Source organism: Pyrus communis, chromosome 8 (assembly GCF_963583255.1).
Source record: "Pyrus communis chromosome 8, drPyrComm1.1, whole genome shotgun sequence".
Taxonomy (NCBI): Eukaryota; Viridiplantae; Streptophyta; class Magnoliopsida; order Rosales; family Rosaceae; genus Pyrus; species Pyrus communis.
In genome coordinates, this window is record NC_084810.1 from 8,113,569 (window position 1) to 8,124,314 (window position 10,746).

At 37.0% G+C, this 10,746-nt stretch overlaps 1 protein-coding gene across 1 annotated transcript; it reads left to right on the plus strand.

The window, feature by feature from the left end:
- Nucleotides 1–3,171: 3,171 nt before the first annotated feature.
- LOC137742222 (heat shock 70 kDa protein 16-like) lies at nucleotides 3,172–9,078 on the plus strand. Its single transcript, XM_068482019.1, has 10 exons — nucleotides 3,172–3,307; nucleotides 3,624–4,864; nucleotides 5,364–5,576; nucleotides 6,208–6,303; nucleotides 6,432–6,590; nucleotides 6,818–7,018; nucleotides 7,553–7,699; nucleotides 7,780–7,908; nucleotides 7,989–8,119; nucleotides 8,515–9,078. The coding sequence occupies exons 2-10, from the start codon at nucleotides 3,695–3,697 to the stop codon at nucleotides 8,600–8,602; spliced, it is 2,334 nt and encodes a 777-aa protein (XP_068338120.1). The 5' UTR covers nucleotides 3,172–3,307; nucleotides 3,624–3,694; the 3' UTR covers nucleotides 8,603–9,078.
- The last annotated feature ends 1,668 nt before the right edge of the window (nucleotides 9,079–10,746 follow it).

The window sequence follows — 10,746 nt, forward strand, 5'->3', positions numbered from 1 at the left end:
TAATTAGTTGTTAGGAAAAAGGAAAATCAGTGGGATATAGGTTTGTAACAGTAACAAAATTTAATGAAGGACAATACATCCTCAACTTGGTAGTGGTCATAATCTACTTTTCATGATTGTAATATCCTTCACCAAAAATCTTCATTGTCGGAAAACCCTAAACAAGATGGAATGAAAAGGTGGTAACTCGATTTGGAAAGAGTAAGATGAGAGTAGCTTTGTCACGCCCCGATCTCGAGATACCTTAAAAATTGACATGTGATGTTAGGTTGTAACTATACCACAACACTTTTCGCTCCCAGGGCATGACTAAATCGACCTAATAGTTCAACAACGACTATAATTTCATGACAATCCAATGGTCGGATCGTTGCCCACTAAAAAGGTCAAGTGGTGGCCACTTACGAAACTAAGTTCCTAAGGTTGAATCTTGTCAAACGATTATAAAAAATGAATTAAGGGTATCGAAACCTAGAAAGATAAAGGAGGTCATCAAGGTTGCGTGTTGCCACACGCAACGGCCAGCGGGCGAGATCTCGCTGGAACTTCGACAATACCAAATTGGCTCGAAATATACCACATTAAGAAAGGTCACGAACATTAGAACATTTTTCATAAATTCACTGGAGTTCAAAACTGACTAGATGACGGCAAAAATCATCGTGGAAGTCACTAATTCGTCGGAATTTCATGGCGTGGCTACACCTATGTGTGATGGGATCCAGAGATCTATTCTTGGGGTTGAGAGTTGTCTATTGTGGTGATCGTTGGTGTTGAGGTGAACGAAAACAACAAGTTTGTCATTGGGGAACGAAAACAACAAGTTTGTCATTGTGGCCAAATTGGACAAAAATTGATTGAGTTCTATTTGTTGGAACAGTGGTGGTGGTGATGAGGCTCGTTGTCGGAGCTTGCCAAAAAAAAAAAAAAAGCCATAAAAAAAACTAGCCAGTCTGTCAAGTTGAGTTACAAATGAAACATATTGTCGAGTCTATCTTGCGGGTCAGCCTTTCTAGAAATATAAAGCCGACTCCCACAATCTGGGACCTACAATATAGATGTGTAGTTGACAAAAATGCCATTGCCTTTACTCGCTTATTTCTCCTTTGTTATGACTCTAATTTGTTAATGATTTTCACCTATGCGCTTATGAGATTGAGCTCTATTCAAAAAACTAAGAGTGACCCCACAAGGTTTACAAGTTTTTAATGATAATTGTGACAAAAATAAACTTTAAATGAGAAATCCAAAATAAAAAATAAATTTAGAAATTGCAAGGTACGGTAAGTGTACAAGGGATTTCACAAGAGTTATGGGAGACGATGAAGAACATGTTTTAGGAATAATTTGGAGACGAAAAAGGAGAATATGGAGATGCTGAAACAAGAAAGAGAAAAACACATGAACAAGAAGTTCACGAGATATAGATATCTCATTAATAAAATAATAGATTTTTATCACAAATAATCTCTGAAATTGACTCACCTCATCAAGATGGTCTCTGAAAATTGAAAATCAATCAATGTAGTCCTTGAAAATTGGGTGTCGCAAATCAATGTGGTACTTCTGTCACAATTCTATAAAAAATGAACTTAGATCCTCTCCGGATCTAATGATCCTGAGCCTAAGGATCAAATGATCTGGGTCGTTGAAATTTGATCAAACGGTTATAATTATTATAACTTTTAGAAAGGCCCCCTATTTGTAGCCGTTAGATCAAATTTCAACAGTCCGGATCATTTGATCCTTAGGCTTAGGATCTGAGTTTGTAAAAAAATTTGTTATATGCTGATGTGACACACAAGTGGGTTTCACAATGTAATTAGATATTGCCATGTGGATTTAAAATATTTAAAAATTTATTTTATACAATTGAAAACAAAGAAAAAAAGGAAAAGAATAAGAAGACTCCTACCCAGCGACCCACCATTCTCCTCCCATTGAAACGGCACCGTCGCACCCGGGTTCCTGCGGTCCTCGTGTTCGCAGGTGATGATAATTCGAAATGGATCCTCCCCGATGCTGATCCAACCGGATGTGCAGGCTGGGGGAGTGGGGCTGAGAATTGGTGACGACTCCAGCATCCCTTTCCCTTGCCGTGGCCCCCCATTCCCTTGCCGCCTGACCAATATTAACCAATCCAAGCGTCACCTTATTTCTTTCGGCCATTTGTAAAAATAAAAATATGACAACAAATGATTCCATTTGTAGTGGTTGCTCGGTGCGAGGCGAGGAAGAAGATGAACTGTCCATCTTCTTCTTGTTTTTACTATTTTTTTAAGTTATTTATTATATAATAATAAAAATTGTTTTTTATTATTTAAATGTTTTTAATTATTTAATTAGATTTGTGGAACTTAATTATGTGACACGTCATCACATAACATAAATTTTGACAGAATTGTAACGGAAGGATCACATTAATTTGTCATACTCATTTTTAGGAGCTACATTTATCGATTTTTAATTTTATGAACCATCTTTAAGATAATCTTTAACTTTTATTGAAACGAATTGTATATAACGGTAAACACAATTCGTTAAACTTAATCAATGCTCTCAGATAATTCTCAACTTTTATTAAATTAAATGGTACTTAAAGGTACCATAGAATCCTTTAAAAAATATGAAATATATTAGATGCGGAATCTTGAGCAGTTGATAATTGCACTTGAAGTAGTTGTTTTAGAGCAAGTTGGTAATTGCACTTGAAGTACTTGCTCTAGAACAACTCGTACTTTGACAAGTATCCCCTGAAAACGTGATAGGTTAAACGAATCTTAGCCAAGAAGAAATTTCATCAAGCACTACTTCTTAGTCTCTTATTTTACTTTTTTCTTTTTATAAGCTTTTTTGGGCTATACATAGTTTGCCAGAAAACTAATTTTAATTTTATAAAAATCAGACTTCAGAATGTGCAAGAAATATTTAGTTAATGGTTACAACTCACACTTATCAAACTCGCACCAATATAATAATAATGTTATAAAAATTAAACTCAAATTGTATAATTCCTACATATAGAATTCAAACACACACGAACTATTGGGAAGATAAAAGTACTTTGAAATTAAAAAAAACGGAAATATGATGGTGGTGTTTTCAAAATACGAAAAATAGAAAGGCATTCCGGAAAATATAATTAATTTCAAACCGACCCCCGTAAAAGCCACAATTTTATGAAGGAGAAATATGACGCTGTATATTTTGCAGTGCGAGCAAACGGCAGAGTTTTTCTCTCGACCAGACTCTTCCTCTCTTTGAAATTGTTCTTCGAATTGTTTCCGGAACGTCGTTTCTCAAACAGGTACTGCAAGCACTTTCCTCACCTGCTTTATTGATCATCTTTTTATCAGATTTCGTTCAAGTACTTCGAGGATTTGCTTTTGAAATATTGAACATTTGAATTTTGTTTGGTTTCTGGGAAAATCGAAGGAAATTAAATATCCTGATGTGATTTTGAGTTTCTGGGTCCTCATATTTGAAAATTGAAATGTACTGATGGCTAAATTTAGCTTCGCTTAGGAATTTGAAGCAATTATTAAAAAATAAAAAAATTGATTAAGCATTTGTTAGTGAAAGCTTGTTTGATCACATTTCTGTTTTTCTTTGCTTGTCTGCAGTTTTGGGATCAAATCATAGGTTTTGTGGAACTGAATTGGTGTGTTGGTTTGGTGTCGAAATTTTGTTAAAAATGAGTGTGGTGGGGTTTGATGTTGGAAATGAGAATTGTGTAATTGCGGTGGTGAAGCAACGGGGAGTTGATGTTTTGTTGAATGATGAGTCGAAACGTGAAACCCCAGCTGTGGTTTGTTTTGGTGAGAAGCAGAGGTTTCTGGGGTCTGCTGGTGCTGCTTCTGCAATGATGAACCCGAAATCTACTGTGTCTCAAGTGAAGAGACTGATTGGTAGAAAATTTATTGAGCCTGATGTTCAACATGACCTTCGAATTTTGCCCTTTGAAACTTCTGAAGCCCCAGATGGTGGCATTTTGATTCATTTGAAGTACTTGGGTGCGACTCATACATTTACGCCGGTTCAAGTTACAGCAATGCTTTTTGCACATTTGAAAGATCTAATAGAGAAGAATCAGGAAATGCCCATTTCAGATTGTGTGATTAGTATTCCGTCGTACTTTACAGACTTGCAAAGACATGCGTATTTGGATGCTGCCACAGTTGCTGGGTTGAAGCCTTTGAGATTGATGCATGATTGTACTGCAACTGCTCTTAGTTATGGGATTTACAAAACAGATTTCTCAACTTCCAGTCCAACTTATGTGGCATTTGTTGACATTGGTCACTGTGATACACAGGTCTCTATTGCATCATTTGAGGCTGGGCAAATGAAGATCCTATCTCATACTTTTGACAGAAGCTTGGGAGGGAGAGACTTCGATGAGGTCTTGTTTAATCATTTTGCTGCACAGTTCAAGAAGCAGTACAGAATTGATGTGTACTCTAATGTCAAGGCAAGTATCAGGCTACGGGCAGCATGTGAGAAGCTGAAGAAAGTTTTGAGTGCGAATGCTGAGGCACCTCTTAATATTGAGTGCTTAATGGATGAGAAAGATGTAAAGGGTTTCATTAACAGGGAAGATTTTGAGATGCTGGCTTCAGGTTTATTGGAGAGGATTGGTGTTCCTTGTAGCAAAGCTCTAGCTGATGCAGGTTTGACTGCTGATAAGATTCATTCTGTGGAGCTTGTCGGGTCAGGGTCTAGGATCCCAGCGGTTGCTAGAATATTAGCTTCTGTGTTCAGGAATGAACCCCGCCGGACACTGAATGCAAGTGAGTGTGTAGCACGTGGATGTGCTCTTCAATGTGCAATGCTGAGTCCTGTTTTTCGAGTCAGAGAATATGAGGTTTGTATTTTGAAACAATTTTTCATATCTTGGTCACAAAATACAGTACTTTATTTCAGTTAAGAATACCATGATATATTGGTTCATATGCAATGCATCACTGTGCTGTTGTATGCAATGCCCTGTATACAACAAGAAATGAGTTTGTTTTCCCCCCATCCCTTTTTCCGTTCTGGTTTTTGAAATTTGAGAGTATGAAAAGTCCTATCACAAAGCTTAAGCTTAGGGACCCCCTTAAAAAAGGATATTAGCAGCACCTAAGAAGGAAGAAAGCATAATAATCCGTTAAAGATGTTTGCTTGATTTTGATTTTATTGGTTGAAGCCTTGAAGGTAACAACAGCACTTGCTGTGGATATGATGTGCATTCCGAAAATCCCTACTAGACTCAAAGGGATTAAAGTCTTTAATTATAAAATGTACACGCATATGTAAGAGGTCTTTCTTATCTGGATAGTTGCCCACAATGTACGTAATGGTTTTCCCGGATCTATATGCAGGTTCAAGATTCAATTCCTTTCTCTATAGCATTCTTAATAGATGAGGCTCCAATTTGCACAGGGACAAATGGCATCCTGTTTCCAAAAGGGCAACCCATTCCAAGTGTTAAAGTACTGACGTTTCAACGAAGCAGTTTATTTTATTTGAAAGCATTCTACGCTAATCCCACTGAAGTCCCTGCTGGTGTATCTTCTGATATTTGTTGTTTTACGGTAATATATTATGCTCTTCATTCCCCTTTTTCCCGTGGGTTGGGAGAGGGAATATGTGACACTGAGAATTTTATTGGTGGAGGTGCATGAAAAAATGTGAATAAAGGATGACTACATGGGAGATTTGAAGGTAGATCAAAGGCAAATATGCTACCACTGAACACTAAGTTCAATGTCTAATCTTTAAGGGGAAAATGTGACACTGAGAATTTTATTGGTGGAGGTGCATGAAAAAATGTGAATAAAGGATGACTACATGAGAGAAGTGAAGGTGAATCAAAGGCAAACATGTTACCACTGAGCGCTAAGTTCCATGTCTAATCTCTGAAGCCTTGATAAGAATCTGGGATGATGCCATGATGGAAATCTTATTTTTTTTGTTAGACAATTTATCGAACACTTGGGGGCGACAACCTCAGTTTTTGACATGTTAAACAATTCGTCTGTTTAAAATTTAAATGTTTTTGTGTGGGCATGAGAGGGAAAGAAATGTCACCAAAAACGCTATTAAAAATATTTACTATGCAAATGCCAGTTAGATCCTTTTAGTTTTTAAGCTTACCTAGCAATGAAAATACCTGTTATTAATGGATTACTGCTACTTTGTAACTAATGACTGCTGTTTATGTAGATTGGCCCTTTCCAATGCTCCCATAGCGAAAAAACAAGGGTTAAGGTTAAAGTTGTTTTAAACCTCCACGGTGTTGTCTCTGTTGAATCAGCTATGGTAAGTAAATATTTTTTTTTTCTGACACTACTAAATTTGTCATCTACTGGTTTCCTTCCTAGGATCTGTGTTTTGTAGTATTTTTTATGTTCAAAATTTTTGTGGTATAAATCTTATAATGGCTTCAGGTGATGGAAGAACATGGAGATGACTCTTCTACAAGGGGTCTTGCCAATTCAAAAATGGATCCAATGGACACTGATTATGTAACTGCTTCTGGTTCTACTGAGGCAGTTGCAGATGGATTTGAAAGAAGTACCATGCAGCACAACTCTTCACATACTAGTGTAAGTTTGTTTTCAACTCTTCCCTTACTTCATGCTGGAAGAACTAGAGATAAATCTGAGTCTTGAATAAATGCGATAATTCCCTTATAATTAATCTACAGTAATCTTGTTGCTTGCACTTAATCTGCAATGCATACTTATTCGGTTTTGCAAAGTTTCTGTCAAATTCGGTTCTTTAAAGTTTCTGGAGCAGATGTAAACTTATTGAAAGGTGTCCACTTTTCCAGGGTGATCCTGGAAGAAACAATAAAGCTAGCAGGAGGCTAGAGATACCTGTTAGTGAAAGTATATACGGTGGACTGACAAAGGCTGAACTTTCCGAAGCTCTAGACAAAGAGCTCCAATTAGCTCAACAGGACAGAATTATGGAACAAACCAAAGACAAAAAGAATGCATTGGAGTCTTACGTCTATGAGATGCGGAATAAGGTATTGCCTGTATTATTGTTTCATCACGTGTTCTTTGGCTTTGTGATTCAACCTGCTAAAATACTTTGCATTGTTTTGGCATTTACCTTTTCTGAAGCAGCATAAGGACTTAACACTAACATTCTACTACTCCAACATTGGAATCTGTATTTGTTTATGAGGCCAATTTTTTTAATCCCTACATAGACTCGGTTTAATATATTGCAACTCAAGAGATTAGTTTTCATGTTGTGATGAAGATCCAAATACATAATGTTGAAATTGCTGTCTGGAAACTTTAGGATTTATGCTTTGAGACTATGAATTGGCTTTTGGCAAACAAACTTTTGAACTGTCTTATAGTATGGGATGATCGCCAGTTCTATATATCATTGGGCCAAATATCAGTCTCTTATTGTTGTATCTCTGTTCATCTCATCATCCATAGCTGAGCATGTTTGACTGTAGCTTAGTCGGACTCTCGTAGATCTTTTAGTTCGTGCTGCCACTTTCTGTCATGGGCTGGCTTTTAACATAAGATATGCATGTGAATAGCTCTTCAACACATATCGAAGCTTCACAAGTGATCAAGAGAGGGAGGGCATTTCCAGGAGCCTACAGCAGACAGAGGAATGGCTTTATGATGATGGAGAAGATGAAACAGAAAATGCTTATACTTCAAAGCTGGAAGATCTTAAGAAGGTTTTCTCCACTTCCTGAAATTTGAGAATTTAAGTTCCCGTTACCTTTATCCATTCTTGATGTCTATTTGATTATTCTAGCTGGTAGATCCAATTGAGAACCGATATAAGGATGAGGAAGCAAGAATGCAAGCTACAAGGGATCTATTAAAGTGCATTGGGGATTACCGGATGGCTGTGAATTCACTTCCACGCATGGATAGAGAATCGGTATGACAATTCAGTTAGTTAGTTATGCCTTGTATAAATATGACTATTTTATTTTCAGCGATGGAATTTTCATGTTTCAGGTTGTTAATGAGTGCTATAAAGTGGAGCAGTGGCTTAGGGAAAAAACCCAACAACAAGACTCGTTGCCAAAGAATGTTGACCCAGTCTTATGGTCAAGTGATATAAAGAGCAGGAATGAGGAATTGAACTCGTAATTCTCTTGCACTTCCTAGTTTCTGACTTTACTATAAATATAATGATCCATGTTCGTTTTTATGTTCTTAATTGTGTCAACATGGTATGTGAAGACCTTTTAAATGTAGGACTGCAAGATTAATAAGTCGTTTGGCCAGCCAAATCAATCCTTCTGAAAATTTATCTAACCAGGTGGTAGCATGTAATATATCACACTTTGATGGGTTAAATAAGAAACAAATGACATCGGGGGTAATTATTGTGATTGGAGTGACTCGCTCCTTTACATGCACTGCACGCATTTCCCTAGTTTCCTGCCGGTTTCTCGATTCACTTAATTCCATCTGTGTTGTTGCTGTTACATTTGGTTTTCAATCTCTAGAATTAATCATGCTACTCTAATCATTTCAGGATGTGCAAACACATATTCAGATCCAGGGCTCCTAATCGAGAGGACCACAAGGGATCTAACCAGCAGAACACTTCTGATCACAAATGAGTGCAACGATGCAAAGTTTAAAGGCTTAGTTTCTTGTTTGTTCTGACAACTGTACATCTTTTGTAGTCACGTTTTACGCCTTTGAATAGATGGGCAGCAGGTAGCTACACAAGAACATGTTAGTCAATAATGGACCAAGTTTTTTGCTTGTCCTTCCACCGAAGACCTGTGTCATCGACTTGAGCAAACTGATGAGGTCTCACAAAGTGATACGGAGCATAGGTGCTGAAGCGTGCGAAGGAGCCATTGGAACATTTTGTTGCAAACATAATCATCTGACCATGTTGGATAGTGAATTTTCTTTTCGAGCATAAAATGTTGTGTAAGAGGTTGTCTTCGGGGACTCTTCCTTTTTCATTTCTGTTGTGGGAAAGACAGTGTTCCGAAAGCAAGAACCGAAAATGATCTCCCTTGTACCGGATGAATTGTTTTTGTATGTGGTTTTGTTATGTGGCAAATAAATTACTTTGTACCTCCGTGATTGGAAAAGCTTAAGGTTGTGAATCTTTCATCAAATGTAGCCTGATACTTTCTCATAACATCTTTGAACTTTCTTTAGCTTAGTTTTGATCGATTCTCGCGTAGTGAGTATGCAGCCGCGGACCTGGCGATCGAAGACGGTGATGGGTCCATTTTAGGGGCAGAAATGTGTAGGTTAGAAAGCTCTTCGAGTTAACATTGTAAAATGATTCACACCTTTTTTCCGTCATACACATTCTTGCTAATTTTTATTCGTTGATTGGACAAGGATTGTCTGCCCTCCCACTTCCGATGCCCTCCCGTGTCCTTCTGTTTTGTGTGGTCACGGTTAAGCTATGTCAACATTTTATATTTTTTTTTTATAGAGATAATAAAACAAAAATGAATAGTAATATAAAATGTTGATGTAGCTTAACCGTGACCACACAAACAGAAGGGCACGGGAGGGCACTGGAAGTGGGAGGACAGACAATCATTGTCCCTTATTTTATTACTCAAATTAAAGGTTGGAAATAAAGGTGTGCATATAAGAACAACGATATTGCAACCGAATATTAACCCCGTGCTAACGACATTCATACTATATAGATATTTCACTGATATTATATTATTATTATTGATATGATGTTGATATTTAGTATCAATACGTTAATATAATGTTGTTAATATGACGACGATATTTGGTTGCCATAGCGTTATTCATGTCGTTTGCTTGTGCTGCTTGCAAACAGCTAACAATCCCCACTATTTAACAAAACCCACTGCTCAACCAAAAATTTACCAAATTAAATCCGTATTTATGCTGCTGTCCCTAAAAGTCCTTTCGATTCAACCAGAATTACCCATTTTCCCATCTCAAAATTTCACACTGCACATAACTCTAATACCCAGATCACCAAAAAGCATTTGTTTTGCAAAAGGCCCCTTACCGCATCAATAAACCCATGACATTATGCAAATCTAACAAAAAAATACTATGTTCTTCCAGTTAACAACTTCCAAAATTACATTCGATGCTTGTTCCTGCGAAATCTATTTTTATATTTTTTGAACAAACGATATTTATCTACACTAGGAGAGGTGGTGGGTTTAGTATTACAATAGACAACAATATTCTGGTTCAAATTCGCTTTTGGCGAGAAACAAAGCAATGACCTCTTACTTACAAGTGAGGAGGAAAACTACTAGACCGTAGTACTAAGTGGTCATTCGAATCGATTTTGGATCTTGAAATTTGGAGGGAGAGGGAAAATGAGCGAAACTGAAAGAGTCGGAGTTATGGGGCGGGATTTGATTTGGTAAAACTGGAGAGGATTCCAAAATAAATTTCCTTTTTTGTCTGTACAATTTTTTGTTTTTGGCGGGCTGACAAGTTCTACTTTGAGCGGCGTGAACGGGGAGGAATCAGAAGATGTGCTCTGCACTCCTTCATCACTTTTTGGGCTAAGGGTTCTGACTGGGTCCTTTGAATAATTATTTGGGCTAATTTTATATTTTTACAAATCTTCATACTCAAACTGAGTTATGATATTTTAATTTTCTCGTACATAATGAGGTTTTTAAAATGTATCAATTTATGTTTTTTTGTCTATTAAATTGTCTGGTCTGTTGTTTAATTAATGACGTGATAAATATGTGATCCTTTTTTAAGTTTATAAACCACA

What these genes read in the sequence shown, in the direction of transcription:
- LOC137742222 (XM_068482019.1), top strand. Translation starts at nt 3,695, where the DNA reads ATGAGTGTGGTGGGGTTTGATGTTGGAAATGAGAATTGTGTAATTGCG. An exon ending in TCTATGAGATGCGGAATAAG is followed by an intron (nt 7,019 to 7,552) that starts GTATTGCCTGTA and finishes GCATGTGAATAG; the next exon opens with CTCTTCAACACATATCGAAG. An exon ending in CACGCATGGATAGAGAATCG is followed by an intron (nt 7,909 to 7,988) that starts GTATGACAATTC and finishes TTCATGTTTCAG; the next exon opens with GTTGTTAATGAGTGCTATAA.